Raw genomic sequence first — 17,867 nt, forward strand, 5'->3', positions numbered from 1 at the left:
ACAATTCCATTTGTGTTCTTTATTGTTCTATATACTTGTTGGTAATGAGTCATCTTTTATGGGCTTGAAATTTGAAAGCTCTCTTACGGCGGGCGCACCTGTATATGACTGTTTCGCTCAATTGTGAAAATATGTAGGTAAGAGAGGTTTTTTTTGTATACACGACCTTGGTAAAAAAATTGAAGGGTTACCAAAGAAAAGAATTTTTGTAGAAGTCATTGCCTTGATAGTGCAATTTGGTAGTTACTCCATCCACTTCCACACATTCTCTTATTTGAGAATTGGGGGTTATGAAAAAGTATGGAAAAAGTTCCATTGAAACTGAGCCAAGGTATATGTCAAATTACCTTAATTTCCTAGAGCTCTGTCACCAAATGTCCTTTGTTAATACTAAATACATAAACATGAAAAAGAAGGGGTATTCTTTTCCCCTAGCCTTGTCTAACTTTTCTTGCAAGAGTAATGAATCATTCAAAAGTGCTGACAAACAATTGGTTGAGTTTGGTTTTTTCTCTTTTCCCTTGAGACCCAAATTTGACAGTAAGGGTTTTCTTAGAAATAATCTCTATGGAGAGAGTCAATATTTTCATGTATCTTGCCTAGAAGATTTTGGAAGATTGTGCAAATGAAAGAGAAGTTCAAAGGAGAAATCTAATGAGGTTAACCCTAGACTAGGTTCTAGCCTTTTGGTCTGCCTCTACCAATTCTTGAAAATGAGACAGACGATGGTTCAAAGCTTATCGATGAATCATATCAAGCTATCACTACTACCCCACTTCCTCAAATTCAATACCCAAAAGAACTAAGAGTGGGGGGGGGGGGGGTGAATCAATGAAAGCAAAAACAGTAACACTTTAATTGCAAACCAGTAAAAACATTTAACCAATTTACCAGTGACTTTGCATATAATCCAAAGTGTTATAAAAGCATTCACTACAAGCAAAACATTCACCATAACACAAATATTTATACGTGGATAACCCAACTGGGAAAAACCACGGTGAGATGGGATTCATAAGTTAACTATGTGTAGAAATAGATAACTGATCGATTAAGGTCTACAAATGCTCTGTTAGAGATCTCAAGACTCGTTAGGAGCTATACCTAGTTAAAGGTAACCTCAGTGGAGGATTTAGATCCAAATTAATGAATCACCTTGTTAGAGGATTTATACAATGAAGTTTGTTAGAGCTTATCTTGTTAAGGGATTTTAATGTTATAGTTGTTAGAGAACAACAATGGGAATGATCTAAGAATAGCACCTTCTGCTGGTTTAGATCCTTTTATGCACTACATTACTATATCACACACATACTCTGCAACTCCTTCAACAAATCGCATCAACTCCAACTCATATCATAACTTGTATTTGCTATATCAAATATCCCATCACAGTGTCTTTTTATAGATATTTGATTTCATGTCGGCTCCTGAACCTTGAGACAATTTCCTAGGGTCAATGAATTTGGACAATCTTCCTTAACATGACACAAATTACCGCCATAGTGTCGGTCGGTGGTAACACATTGCAACTAGTGATAATCCATCACACAAACTGGGAAACCGGTTAGAACACCGATATCGGTTCAGTGCTAACCGCTTCAATACTCACATACCAATTCTCTTGAATTTATATCGGATGATTGTCTCCACGCTCCTTTTTGAGTTTACCTACTGCATCTCAAAATTGGTAACTCTGGAATTGATCAAAATCGATTGACTTATCTACATATACCGGTTATCTACATACACCAGTTTAGACAACTTCATATATATGATACCGGTTAACAATACAATGACTCAATAGTACCGGTTTACCTTAACTGGTATACTAAGATGACTATGACAATTAGAACACATATGTGCCATCAATGACAACACATGAAGTCATCAAATACAAAAATCATCATCAAGCCAACAAAAGAAAATGAAAGCACATGCTGGTTCTTACTCACATAAAGGCACACCTATGTAGAGAAGAGCTCTTCCTGGAACCCTCAAATTACAAGAGCTACAATTGATACAAGGGAAACTCCTCAAAAGGCTAGTTCACAACTCAGAGGTAATGATGAACTACCAGAGGAAAATAGGGAGTCCGTGAAGGGAGTACAAAAGTCGAAAACACTTGTGCCACCATCAAGCCAATAATTGTCATCTCCTACTATTACTGCTATTTATAATGAGTCCCTCATCTTCGACCAAATTAGCGAACATAGTATTCTAAATTATCTATTCAAGGATCCTAATCCTCAAACCCTAGGAGAACCTGTACCCTCAATTCTTCCTTCTGCAGCCATAGATAAGACTATTATCAATACTTCTAGTAGCTCCACCACTGTCTCTTCCCCTCCTTAGCTAAAGAAATTTATGGAAAAGAAGGAATGATATACCCCTATGGTCGAAATCCATGTAGACACAGTGGCCAAGCTGCTAGGGAATACACCCAAACCAAAGAAATCCATGTAGATGTATAGAATGATCACAAATCCAAATGTTGGAATCACGTATTGGAGATTACTGACCCTTTGGTAAGCAAGACTAAGCCTGAAGTCATAGAGATAAATTTCAAGTTGAGCATAATTGATATGGGTGCATCCACTACCGAAGGAGACATTTACCATGCAAAATTCTTTGTGAGTAGTTTATCAAAGAGAATAAAGGTAGAAGAATAAAAGAATCAGGAGCTAACGCAACAATTAAATGCTTTAACTACCTTCATTCAATCTTCCCTACAAACTAATGCACAAAACATAGAGAGGACTACAAGTGTGGCAGCACCGAAAGGTATCAACTTTGATAAATTAGAACAAATTAGAAGATACAATGATGTTACATTGCCGGTGGACTCATGGGCAAGTAAAACTATTCTAAATTGCATGATGTTTATTGAAAATTGTAGTACTCACAAAGAAAATGAATGTTCTTTGTGCCGATTTGAAGAATGTAAGAAGAGAAAAGGGAAGTCTAGTGAGATTTTGCAAAGAATTAGAGGAGATTGCTAAAATGCATTCAAATCTCCTAGTGACTGAGAAAATCAATAGTGACCCTGTAGAAAATAAATCTACAACCTGGAAGGATATGTTGCATTAGAAATTGATTGTGCTCAAAGAGTTGGAGTTAGAAATAACAACATCTCTCTCTTGACATTCCTCTTATTTTAAAGATTTGAAGAATGATTTATTCACATTGGGAATAAATATTTCAAAGAAGGTGGATAGGAGTTATTAGAAGCTGGCATCGTGAAAAGGAACTTTACGAAAATGATTGATGAAGATTTTTTATTAGCAAATGTAGAAGTCCTAACTCTAGAATGACTGAAGGATGTAATGATCTTTCTCTCCTCCATCAAACATAATGCTAGCAATATACTCGGGAGGATAATAGAAGAAGTCAAGGGATCAACAAACAAAAAATTAAAGTTAACATCAGTGGTACTCCAAATACAAACATTTTATCCCCAATCATCATAAAGTTCAGAGCATAAAAAAAGAAGGTGAAAGCACAAGTGACATAGACCTAAGTCATGCGATGCAAGAAGTTCAAGAATCACTAGTAGATGCGAAGGGAGAAGATGAATTGGCAATAGATGATATGATGAAAGAAGGAGACATAGCCTTCTTGAATTGATTTTCTTTGACACGCATTAATTTTTCATGCATCTCAAAAACTATTGGCTATGGAGAGTCATTTAATTATCTTTAATCTTTCTTTAAAAGACTTATTTTTAGTCGTTTGTTTTCAAGAAGCCTTTATAGTTTTGAAAACAGTTATGCTAGGTTTGGCTATACATGTTAGAAGCCAATATGTGTATTGGATCTTTTGGAAAACTCTGTGTTGTTAGAAGTAGACATATATAGTTTTATGCTTCAGTTACTTTATATGCTTCAATGAAAGTTAGTGGAATGGTTTTCTAAAATCATAGAATTTATGTTGTGATGAATGGATGCTCGTTTTTCTGATGTCGAATGTAGTGTTGTTTCAGTGATTTTTACTGTTGAGTATTGAACTGATTAAAATTTAATCTTTAATCCATTGTTGTGAAATATATTTATCTTTGTATGAATATTGAAAGCAATGGTTATTTTAATTATGGAGATATTACATTTTCTCTTCTAATCCCCATCATACTTAGTGATGAGAGTGAGACTTAATTGGAAGATTTAGTTTTTTTTTATGATCACTTGGAAATCTATAGTAGTTACTATCCTTTTGAAACTTACTGGTTAAAAGTTATACCTTTGAACTACTTTCTGGTTAAAAGCACACTTGGATTTTATTCATTGTACATCATCAGAAGGTAGTTGCGCCTTGTAAAATAAGTAGAGAGTAGGGGTAGAAGGTCATCATACCTATCTCAATTATTTGGTCAGATTGTTACTTGTTTGGGTGTTAGAATATAGAGTTAGGTAGCAAAATCTATCAACAAATAAAGCTACATGCTTCTACTATTTGTAATCCAACTTGTAACTAGGACTGAAAATTCATGTATCTTGTGACACCATAGATTGGGTCACATTGGTGAAAAGGGTCTTAAGGCCATTCTAGATAAGAAACTAGTGTATATGCTAGAATTGAAAACTAAAATATTGTAAAACTTAAAGGAATCAACCACATAAAACCTAGTTCTATAATCAATGGACACCATACACCAATGAAGAACTTAAAAACATGCAAACAACAAAATAGAAAGATTATATACCTTCACACACTCATAGGGTTTGATCTCCATTGTTTCCTATCTCCATTGATCTTGTTTGATTGATTATGGTTGCTCTTAGATTTTGTACACTCAAGCGCTCAATAGAGAATGCATGTGGTTGGGTATGCAATTTGATAGAGTGTAGGTACTTCACTTGATTGATTGATTATAGTGGAGGATAGGAAAATGATCTCTTTTATAGAGAGCACCCTAGAAATAGAGGGCTAGGATTAAGAGGTGGAAGGATAAATGGTCAGCTCAGATTAAAGGGTAGGTATAGAAAATAGGAAAATATTAGAGAGGTGGTTAAAGGTAAATTAAGAGATGAATGAAAAGTGTCATAGAGAGAAAAAGCTAATGAATTAATAAATAATTAATTTTTTTTAATTAATAGAAGAGGTAGGACCAATTAAATAAGTAAATATTTATTTAATTTAGGGAAAGGATAATTTAAATAAATAAAAATATATTTCATTTATAGAAGGCTTAGGATAAAATAATTAAATAAATAAAATATTTATATTATTAGGCTAGGACAATTTTAGGTGTCTACGACTAGTTGAGGGTATTTCTGATTATTCTAATAGTAAGAGTCATTTTTGTGAGAATTGTGTGGATGGTAAACAAAATATATTTTCATTTCCTAAAGGACTTAATAAAATTAAGTGACTTTTAGAGATTCTTCATTCAGATGTTTGTGGTCCAATGGATGTTGACTCTTTGAATAGATCTCAGTATTATGTTTCCTTCATTGATGATGTCTCAAGGTATACTTGGATTTATTTTATGTATTGGAAATATGAAGTTTTCACTAAATTTGAGGAATTTAAGGCATTGGTTCAAAAGCAATCAAAATATAAGATAAAAGTATTGAGATTTGACAATGTGGGTGAGTATTGCTCTAAGGAATTTGATGAGTTTTACAAACATGTAAGAATTTTTAGGCAAAAGACTACACCTTACACTCCCCAACAAAATGGGGGTACCAGAAAGAATGAGCTGTACATTAATGGAAAGAGCTAGGAGCATGTTAAGTAGTGCTAGGTTAGATAAATGTTTTTGGGTAGACGCTATTGGTACTGCTTGTTATTTAATTAATAGATTTCCTTGTAAGTCTCTTATTGATAAAACACCTTATATGAGATTCATAGTTGGGTAAAAAGTCTTTGGTTTCACATTTAAGGGTCTTTAGTTGTGGGGCTTTCGTTCATGTGCCTCAAGAGAAGCGATCTAAATTGGATTCAAAAGCTCATAAATGTATCTTTGTAGGATATGGTGAGAATGTAAAAGGTTATAAGATTTGGAGTCCTATAACCCGTAGAATGGTATTTTCTAGAGATATGATTTTTTGTAATTTAGAGCTGACTCAGGTGAAGAACAACCAAAGGAAAAGTCAAAGACAATGCATTTTGAAATTAAGTAGGATGATGCAGATGTGGAAGAATAGAGAGATGGACAAGAAGATGGAGAATAAGAAGATAGCTCAAGTAAAAGTTATGAAGAACTTGTTATACCAGAAAAATTTGAATTTGATGAAGAAGAACGTGAGGAAGAACCTCTTACTCTACCTTTGACAAGGTCCACAAGATAATGGAATCCATTTGATACATATAGCCCACTAGATTTCCTTTTTAACTTTTCTTTATTAAGTACTGATGATGAACCTAGATCTTACAAGGAAGCACTCTCTTTCAAGGAAAGTGAGTCTTGGATAAAGGTTATGAAGGAGGAGATGACAACTTTGGATAGTTGTGACACCTGGGATCTTGTTAGTTTGCCCAAAGGAAGAAATCCCATTAGATGCAAGTGGGCATTTAAGAACAAATTTGGAGAAAATGGTCGGTTAGAGAAGTACAAGGCCAAACTAGTGGCCAAGGGCTACTTCTAGAGAGAGAGGGTTGATTTCAATGAAATATACTCTCCTATTGCTAAGAAAACGTTTATTAGATTCCCATTATCTAATGTTGTTGCTTGTGATTTTGAGATAGAGAAAATGGATGTTAAAAGTAATTTCTTGCATGGGGATATCGAAGAAGAAATTTATATGCAATAACCTAATGGTTTTGTTGAGAAAGGAAAGTAAAAATTGATTTGCAGGTTAAAACATTCACCCGGGATGTGGTACTAGAAGTTTGATACTTTTTCATTAAATTTGGGTTATGTTAGAAGTGAAGAGGACCACTGTATTTATATTAAGGTTATTGATGATCATTTAATAATTATTGTCTTCTATGTTAATGATGTTGTTTATTTGTAACACCATGATGATGATTAGAGAGCTCCAAACTCATCTTTCTAGCACATTTGATATGAAGGATTTGGGGGATACTAGATTTATTCTCGGGATACAAATCAACAAGGATCGAGTTCACATAAAGCTTCGGTTAAGTCATAGTAAGTATGTCAAGACACCATTTTACAGAGATGAAAATGCAAGACTGTAAGCCAGTAAGTATTCCATTTTCTATTGGTACTAAGTTGAGTTTAGGCATGTGTCCTAATTCAGATGATGATATTCAAGAGATGTCTAATGTCCATTATGCTAATGTTGTTGGCTTTTTAATATATGCAATGGTTTGTACTAGACTAGATATAGCCCAAGCAGTGGAAGTTCTAATTAGGTTTATGTCTAACCCAAGGAAAGAGAATTGGAATTTTGTTAAAAGGGTATTAAGATACTTACGAGGTACCTCTGATTACTATTTGGTTTATCATGGTATTGATGGTGTGGATAAGTCATTGTACATATAGGGTTTTTTTGATGTGGAATGGGCAAGTGACTTAGATAATCAAAGGTCCACTAGTGGTTATGTGTTTACTTTGTTTAGAGGTGCAGTGAGTTGGATGAGTAAAAGACAACTTACAATTACATTGTTCACAATTGAAGCAAAGTATATGACTGTTATACATGCCTCTAAGGAGGCGGTTTGGTTACACAAACTTGATAATGTTATTGGTTTTGATTGCAGGATAGTGAGGATTGGATGTGACAGTCAAAGTGCCATATGTTTGGCCAAAAATCCTATTATAAACACGTTAATGTTCAGAATCACTTTGTGCGAGAGATGGTTGAGAATGGAAAAGTCTTGATTGAAAAAGTTGACACTTTGATAATGTTGCATATTCTATCATGAAGCCAATAACCACAAATAAGTTCTCTTGGTGTAGGAAGGTCATGGGCCTTGATCATTGTACTTGATTTGTATTTCAAGTATCTCTATGGGGTAATTTACAATGTATGATGTCAAGTGGGAGAATTCTAGGATTTAGGTGCCATCAACCTTGTAAATCCTTAATTTATTATTTTCTTAATATCTTTTATAATTTACCCATAAGAGGTTAAACCATTTAAACCAATGGTGGTGAAAGAGACCATGTAAAGGCAAAGTTACTTTTACCGTTTGTCTTTGGGGAAAAGGACAAAATAGCTAGGTGACACCTTTTGGAAGCTTTTACTTTGGGGTGGTTGGACCCTTGTAAGGGGTTGCAAGAGTATCTATGATATAGTTATGACAACCATTATTGATTCTATGACAATATTTATGAAAAAATCCTTACGCAAGTGCCCATGCATGAGAGATGCCTTATGACAACTGTAATTTAAGCATCTACAAGAGGCTATTTTGGGTGTTTTGACTCATTTCAAGGAGATACACATTAGTTTTTCTAGGTGGTTTTGTAGCCTATTGTTTGGTAATACCATGGTGGTATTCATCCTCACAAATTTTTATAAATTGGGGCCACGAGCTAGAGTTATTCATTCAGTCTTGTTCAATTTCCAGGATAACAAAGTGTTGCCGAATATTACAAAGGTCTACAAGAGAAGTGTATTGATATTTTAATCTTCATTTGATTAGTAATATACTTGCCTCTCTTTTTGTGGTGGAGTTTTTTCTCGAAAGGGTTTCTCCACGTAAATCTGGTGTTTTGTGTGTTATGGTTTTCTTCTTGTTTTGATTCTACAATCACTTTGTTAAGGGTTTATCTTTAGTTTTAGATTTGCAATATATTAATTTAAAGTTCATATTGCAAGATTTATTCACCTTGTTTTACAAAAATACTAGTTACTGGTTCTCATTTTGAGAACTTTCAAAGCTCAATTTTATTTAAAATGCATTTTTTTTGTATACTTCATGTTGGTGTAGTTTGACTTATCTCATTTTACTATCAAATTATATTTTCATATTTGTGTCATGATTTGGCTTGTATAACACACCAATATCACATTTTTATAAGGGATCTATGATTATGTGATTTGGGGGAGCAAGCACGAGGGTAGTCTCGTGCTTTATTTGATATTATTTTTTGATTTTCTCTATTATCCTATTAGGTAATTAAATTTAAGTATTTAATCATTGGTATGACTAGAAAATGTGTTACAATTAGATTAGGTCTAGACAAAACTATGAATTCTCAATGCACTTCAATTAGTTTCATCTCTTCCCCCATCTTTATGAACTAGTTTTTGAACCCACATCGTTTTGCTAGAATTTTTATGGAAGAACAAGATTGAATATATGGTACCTTATAATTTTCATATCATATTAATATTGACACCATGATCCCCACCACTCACATTATGTGTATTTATGACCTTTGGACAAGAATATGGGAGATATTTGGATATTTGAATGAATCTCCCTCCTAGAAGACCTTATTGCAAGTTGTCTTATACCTATTGACATTTTTTGTTCATATGACCATAAAAATTATAATGCTTGATAAAAGGGGATATGACATAGAACCTTCTCTAGAAGTTCTTTCTCCTCCTTCAGAGACTTTTATTGTGGATTCAACTCTTGTGGCTCTTATCATAGATTCATAGAGTTCATTTTTGTTATCTATAAGTCAACATATTGAAGGTGAGGAGTCTATGTTTCATCATTGGCGTACCAATCCATTGTTTATACTCATGTACTAGGATGCCATCACCACCATATTTTCTTCTTTAGAGTTTAATGTTGATTTATATGGGGCTTCTAGTGATTTAGTGTAGTAGGACCATATACATCATCTTTCAAAGATAGCTCCTTGGGCTAAGCACTTAATATATTTTATAGGTTTGTAAGAATAAGTCCCTTCTTGTAAATTTGGAGGACACCATTAAGGACATACATCTCCTCTTTGATGTTAGCTCATATTGTGTTGCATTGTCTTCTTTAATTACTAAGAGGGCACATTATTTAATTTTCATAGTTTGTAATTGGCTTGGATATTCATGAGAAATATTTGGAGGATTCATCATCTTCTTTGGGTCTTGTCCTCAATCCATTTCCACTAAGTTTTGGATTTTTATATTCTTCAATTAGGCCCAGGTCTCTTGATTTTATTATGAAACATTTTGGCATTGACATCATGAAATATAAGCTGCTTAAGGGGCATCATACATTTGATCTTTCTTTTCTCATATTCTTTATAAGAATGGGAAGATATCCTTCATACACCTTTGTGCTTGTTTCTTTCTAAGGAGAGGAAATTTTCTTAGTGATATTGGATCATCTTTGAGATTGATTATTGAGAACCTACTATTGGCTCATGAGAATACTTAAGGGGTTCACATGGTCTCTCTTCTTCTATTTTATAAGGGAATTTTTTTTCCCTCCAATGAGGTTTTAACATTCTCACCTTTTCAAAAAAGAGTCACCTAGATTTTCTATCTTCATCCTCTCTTGGGGGCATTTTTATCCTATGAGTTTTCTTTGTATCATCTTTTGAAGAGCTTCATATTTTTTAAATGGGTTCCTCATCATGCCTTGTCACTATGAACCATCCTTATTTTCTTTCTTTATCCTAATTTGCACTCAAAGTGAGCATTGTGTTAATGATATTTTCAACCTACTTAGTTTTGATTTAGGGCCTCTTCACAATTGTTTACTTAGGGCATTCACTTTTTGTGTCTCAAGTCATGAGATTAAGACACTTGTTGTAATCTTACGTTGTGTTATGTCTCAACCTTAACTATATATATAAAGGTTTCTCTTTGTAATAAAATATGTCAACATATCATATGTGTACATCCATTGATAGAATATAATTGCTCTCATTTTAGTTCTCTCATTCTCTCATTGAACCTCCTTAATCTTGAGTAGTTATATCCATAAACAAATCTTTCATGGTCTCATATAGTTGTACAACAACTCCTATGCTATAAACCTTAAAAAATATTTATATTTAGCTATTTTTTAAAATTAGGTAAAAATACTAACTATTTTTCATAAAATAAAATATATCATTAAAATTTTGATTTAGTAGTTGATCAAGTTACAAAATGCATTCACTTCTTTCAATCAAACTACTACTAGAATATATTTAATAATATATATAAAATATGTTGAGAGTTATCTTTCTTAAGGTGGCTATTTTTTAATCAAATTTTCAGATACAAATTGAATAGGCATTTTGAAAAAGATATCTCTTGATATTGACACACACACACACATTGTAGTAGCAATCACGGTACAACATATAAGACTTTAAAAAAATTAATACATATACATATTATAATTAAATTATTATTGATATACTATAATATCATATTATAACATCTATAATTCAATCTAATATATACATAAATATATAAATATAGATATATAGTACTTGAGTGAGTTACAAATTTTTGATTTAGTAATTGAACAAGATACAAAATGTATGCACTTCTTTCAATCAAACAACTAAAACTAAAAATGAAAGTGATGACTTATGTTATTTTTGAAAATTGTAAATTTTGATAGGTTCAACCATACCTAATTTGGTCAAACACACTTGGACCATGTAGATGCCACATGGCATAGAGATGAATTGTTTAATTGAACCTCCCCATAAAACCTCTTGTCTAAAGAATGATAAAACTCTTTACTTTCACCTATACAAATTTTACATTATTTATTACCATATAAAGATATTCAAAATGTCATAAAAACATCATTCACATTTAAGAACCAATTACTACAAGAATCTTTTTATTTCAAATACTAAAAAGAATCCAAAATTTACATGATCATTGTAGTGCATGTGCATGATTGAAGATTGGTGTCCTTGCTCATTTTAACTAAGAATTCCACTAAACAATTTTAAGAAACGATCACCATATGCAAAGAACTTTAATCTAATCGTAAAAATTGTAATCTCATCGTAGAAATCTTAATCTCATTCTCACGTTAGATGAAAAACATCAATGAGTTTATTTAGAAAATAATTACACGGTATGGAAGACAATGATCACAAATGAATTATAATAACAATATGGTGTTGCAGCATCAGCAGGCGCACTCATATCAACTAATCACAAAAGCGTAAGGATAAAGCCGAAGAATCCGCTCTACCTAGAAACACTTGCGATGAACAATGGCGGACCCCGATTCATCATACTCCGCCTTGCTTATCCACATCTGCACATACAGTACAGACTTAAAAGTGAGACAGAGACCCAAGATGCAAAAGAAAGAAAAAAGAAGAATTGAAAGATTCCTTCCACCTGCTGGAATGTACTGAGAGAAGCAAGAATAGATCCTCCAATCCAAACACTGTACTTCCTCTCGGGAGGAGCAACTACTTTGATTTTCATGGAGGCGGGGGCCAAAGCAGAGACCTCCTTCTGCATGCGATCAGCAATGCCAGGGAACATGGTAGACCCACCACTCATAACAATATTTCCATACAGATCCTTTCGTATGTCCACATCACATTTCATTATGGAGTTGTACGTAGTCTCGTGGATTCCCGGAGCTTCCATCCCGATGAGAGCCGGCTGAAAGAGGACCTCAGCGCACCGGAATCTCTCTGCCCCGATGGTGATCACCTGCCCATCTGGTAACTCGTAGCTTTTCTCCAGCGATGGCGTCGATGCCGCCATTTGGAGCTCCTGCTCGTAGTCCAGAGCTACGTAGCCTAGTTTCTCCTTCATGTCTCGGACTATTTCCCGTTCTGCGGTCGTCGTTAGGGAGTATCCACGCTCGGTTAGGATCTTGGCCAACGCTGCCGTCAAGTCCCGGCCGGCTAAATCCAGACGGCAGATTGCATGAGGGAGAGCGTAGCCCTCGTATATGGGCACTACGTGTGATACTCCGTCCCCTGAGTCCAACACTATGCCTGCATTTCAGTTCCAAACAATGAGAGTCAATAGGGGAAATGAGTTATTCGAGGAGGCAAGGTTTTATAAAAGAAATAGATTTCTTAATCGAAGATCTGATATCTAGATGAATTTGATGATTTTTTTCTCAAGATTCTGAATAGAAGAGTCAACGTTGAAAAAAATGAGTCTCTCATAGAAAAGAGTTATTTGAAGAGGCAAGGTTTCAAGAGGGATGATTTCTTCATCAAGATTTATTCTAGATAATCTGATATCGAAAAGAATTTGATGATTTCTTGATAAAAGAGTCAACATTGTAGCACAATTTCTTGATCAAGATTCATAATAAAAAAGACATTGAAAACAACTTGAAAATATTGTTTAAAATATGACTTCTGATCTTATAGACATGATTAGGTAAGTTGGAAGCAAGACTTCACTGGTAGCATGATTTTTTGATCAAGATTCATAATAAAAAAGTTAACATCTAACATAACTTGAAAATGTTGTTAAAAATATGACTTCTGATCTTTTAGACTGCTTGATCTTATAAATCATTTAGTAAGTAGGAGGGAAGACTTCATTGATAGCAAGAGTTTTTGATCAAGATTCATAATTAAAAAGTCGACATTGAAAATAACTTGAAAATGTTGTTAAAAATATGACTTTTGATCTCTTCAACTGCTTGTCTCATAGACATCATGACTTCTGATCTTTTGGACTGCTTGATCTTATAAGGATCATTTATTAAGTAAGAGGCAAGACTTCACTGCTAGCACGACTTTTTTATCAAGATTCATAATAATAAAAGAAGTCCAAAACAACTTGAAAATGTTGTTAAAAAATATCACTCTTGATCTTTTAGACTGCTTGATCTCATAAAAATCATTAAATAAATACTTAATACTTAATAAAGACTGCTTGATCCGATAAACGTCATTAAGTAGGCTTACCAGTTGTTCGTCCACTAGCGTAGAGGGAGAGCACGGCTTGGATGGCAATGTAAGTGGCAGGGACATTAAAAGCATCGAACATAATCTCGATCATCTTCTCACGGTTGGCCTTGGGATTCAGCGGGGGCTCTGTGAGGAGAATTGGGTGCTCCTCTGGAGAAATTCGGAGCTCGTTGGAGAAGGTGTGGTGCCAAATCTTCTCCATGTCGTCCCAGTTGGAGACCACCCCGTGCTCGATGGGATACTTAAGCGTCAGAATACCTCTCTTCGACTGCGCTTCCTCGCCCACGTAGGCGTCCTTCTGCCCCATCCCCACCATCACTCCCGTGTGCCGTGGCCGCCCCACGATGCTCGGAAACACCGCTCTGGGTGCATCGTCCCCTGCCAGACCAGCCTGCAATTTCCCACCACTACCAACTTAGAAATTCATACATTTCTTTGTCCCTCAACAACCATTCCATTTGGAAGAATGACAGATTCCACATGTGAACATCAATTCTCAGATAAAATGTCTTGTCAAGAGAAAGAACAAAATTGATATTTTGGGAAAGTCTTGACAATCTAATGAATGAAGGTTTCTAATAACATTCAGGAAATCAAAACGGTATTACATTGTTAAGTAAAAAATTTCAAACAAAGATCAAGGAGTCTATGAGATTACGGATAATCAATCACATTGTTAAACACAAAAGTCCAAACAAACAGGTCTTTTATATGTTTATGGATAACCAACCACATTGTTAAGCATAAAATTCCAATCTAATGAGTCAATGGAAGTTTTTAATAACATCTACCAGATCAAGCAATCTATGGGATTAAGGATAACCAACCACATTGTTAAGCACAGAAGTCCAAACAAACAGGTCGGCCATATCAAACAATCTACGGGACTGGGATAACCAACCACATTGTTAAGCACAAAAGTCCAAACAGACAGGTTGACCCATACAGTGGCTACTTCTATGCATCTGCTGTAAACAAATTCTCTAATGGATCATGAATTAAACTATATAATAACCTCTCAATCAACAAGAAATTCATAGCATTCATTACTTTGGGTATGATAATAATCTTAACAATCTGTAACAAGTCACGTGTATACCTTCACAGCACCAGATCCATTGTCACAAACAACTGGTTGAATTTCTTGGCCATCCTCCATGCTGTCCTGCTATAGCAGAATCTTCCTCTATCTGTGCTGGTTATACAGAGCAATGCAAATGCAGGGCAGAGAAATGAAGCAGTGGGTATAAGGCAGAGTTTGATGGGTAGATATATAGCAGCTTTAGTGCTTGCAAAAAGTTGTGGCGTGGGTGGCATACAGACAGGCTGACAGTATAGACTGCAATGTCTGTATCGTTGCATGTGCAATGGGTGATTAGAGGCATGGAAATTTTAGATTTAGATTTTAATTAAATGGATTTGGATAGGCTTTTGGGCAGGAAGAGCATGAGCTTCATCATCGCCTGCTTGCATGTAACATCATATGAAAAGCGATCCAACAACCAATCTGATGGTCTCTTCAACCTTTCCACTCACATATATATCCCTTAAAAACTGGAGAGTATTATTTACTTTAGACTTTTGGGGCTTGTAAACACTAGACCAACTTTGATGACTTGTGAAAAGTACCCATTGTTAGTTGTCCCTTAAATCGGGCATCCCATGCTAATGGGAAGCCAATGTTTGTAAGGGTCCTCACATGTTCTATTAAGTACCTACCTTAGGGACCATCATTCACTTGGTGGAACTCTCCAAATATCAGTAGAATCCTTACTTTTGTAATCAAAGCTCCTTTTCATTCCTTTAAAACGTACCTCTTGAAATGTCTTATCTGATTATGCATGAATATTGTTGATATATAGTTTTAACATTGAATTTAGTTTTTATGGTTGAATATTCAATGATTTTATCTAGATTGTATTTGCAATTCTATTTTTAGATAAAATGTGATTTGGTTTAAAGTTTCAAAATTCATTTTTTAAAATGTTTTAGTTGTAATCTTGAGTTATAGTTGTTGTTTATTGAAGTAGACATGATTAAATGGGCTATTGGTCTACTGGTGAAGTTGAATGGTTCCAAATGAGCCCACCAGGGATCAAGTCTTGCTGAGTGCAAAGCTCTGACATCATAAGGGATGAGGTTGGATCGTGCCCTGGGCGAATTTGACGGAATGGATACCTTATTCCTTGGCTCGAAGAGGTTCAACCTATTGGCTCGTGCCCCCATATTGGGTGGCAAAAATTACTTCGTGAAGGCCCTCGTTGGACTGGCAGTTCGTGGGCTTCATGCCCTTGCTGGGCTGTTGTGCTCGCAGGTCTGGACCTCCATCATTTTTTATTTTCTTTTGAATTGTGCATTTAATGTCGTCTATTTGAAGACGTCATCTTAGATTAGTTTCATAGGTAATGAAGTGACATTTTTTTATTAACATAAGTACACATCACTGAGAATTAATTCACATCTCAATCATAATTCGCATCAAACAAAACAATTAAAAGTCAAATTCATTATAGGATTTTATATATTTCAATAGTTAAATCAACCTAGGGTCTTGACTGTCATCAAAGAAATCAAACATACTTCTCTATGGGCATAATGTGCTCCCAACAATTCTCTTTGACATCAATTTTCTCAAATGTAGGCAAAAACAATGGTAAATGCACTCTCTAGCTAACAAAATTGCAAGCATATTTACATCTAGGGATGTGTATTTGAAGATGTCATCCTAGATCAGTTTCATAATTAATGAAGTTGCAACTTGCATTAACATGGTTATACATCACTGAGAATAAATTCATAGTTCAATCATAATTTACACCAAACACAAAAATTAGTAGTCAAATCTATTATATGATTTTATATATTTCAATTGTTAAATCAACCTAAGAGCTTGATTGTTATCATTAAAGAAGTCAAACACTCTTCTCTATTTGCATAATGTAGGTAGAGTGATAAACGTGTTCTTCAACTAATAGAATCATGATCATAGGATCAATTAGACTAGATTGCAGATTTTGTTGCATTGTACTATTAATTTAATTATACTAATTAAAATTTTGAATTATCCAAGTACAAATTTTTCATTGGACATTCATGGTTATAGGTAATTTATATGTGGAGTTTACCATTCCAAATTGCCAAAAAAGTGTTTATTGTGTCATAAAGGTTGATCTTGTAGAGAAATTGGAGTTCCCATGTGCTTTCTCCAAATATGTAAGAGAACCCTAAAAGGCCAATAAAAATAGAGAAATGAAAACGAAAAAGAAAATTGGGACTAGTGTGCACATTGACACATGATCCAAAAATAAAAACAAAACTCAAAACCTTACTAAATTAAAATTATCAGAAATTTTCACCCCTTTCATACCTTTTTCCGTTTTAATACAAATTGCTTAATGAGCACAAAATTCCAACCACACTTAAGTCTATCAAACTTTTAAAACCTTATGCACCTTTTCCATTTGGCGCAAAGTGCATAATACTCTTAAAATTGGGCAACACACTATTGCATTCTTTTATCTTAATTATTAAACCCTAAAATTGTAGATTCTTTTCTAGACTCAAGTACATAAGCTTTATAACATTTGGATATGTGTTTTTTTATTTTCTTGAATCCCACAATATATAACCTTTTTGATACTTGGGTATGCATTTTTTATTTTCTTAGAATCCCACATTTGTGTCCCTCCCATCACTAGCATTGAATGCTAGATTTATTTTTTAATGCTTGTCATAATTTCATACAATTTGCTATTATTGTCTTGCAAATCTTAGACATATTTTTTTCCATGGTATTTTCTTAATCCAAAGAAAAAAGACTTCCTTAGTAATTTTTTTTTGAAATGGTTTGGTATAGTGAAAGTTAGTTATATTACAACCAAAGAAATTTGACTACCAAATTACATACTCCCTTCATTATACATGTTATATGTTGTATAAACAAATCTTAGATCTATAGAAAGCAAGTAAGAAATAATAAGTTTTGATGTTCTATTAATATCATATGAAATGATCACCATAGGCATTGTAATTATAAACACATCAAATGAGAATTGCCTATCCCTTGATAAGGGCCATGGGCTTAAAAATCATATAATAAAGCATTTTTTTAATCTAAGAATTGAGTTCTAGACTTCCTTGGTAC

At 34.1% G+C, this 17,867-nt stretch overlaps 1 protein-coding gene across 1 annotated transcript; it reads right to left on the reverse strand.

The window, feature by feature from the left end:
* Window positions 1–11,798: 11,798 nt before the first annotated feature.
* Window positions 11,799–15,139, reverse strand: LOC131069411 (actin-7). The gene is made up of 4 exons (XM_058004823.2): window positions 14,823–15,139; window positions 13,721–14,114; window positions 12,174–12,787; window positions 11,799–12,087 (listed from the first exon to the last, which is right to left on the reverse strand). The coding sequence occupies exons 1-4, from the start codon at window positions 14,880–14,882 to the stop codon at window positions 12,022–12,024; spliced, it is 1,134 nt and encodes a 377-aa protein (XP_057860806.1). The 5' UTR covers window positions 14,883–15,139; the 3' UTR covers window positions 11,799–12,021.
* Window positions 15,140–17,867: the final 2,728 nt, after the last annotated feature.

Source organism: Cryptomeria japonica, chromosome 10, assembly GCF_030272615.1.
Source record: "Cryptomeria japonica chromosome 10, Sugi_1.0, whole genome shotgun sequence".
Taxonomy (NCBI): Eukaryota; Viridiplantae; Streptophyta; class Pinopsida; order Cupressales; family Cupressaceae; genus Cryptomeria; species Cryptomeria japonica.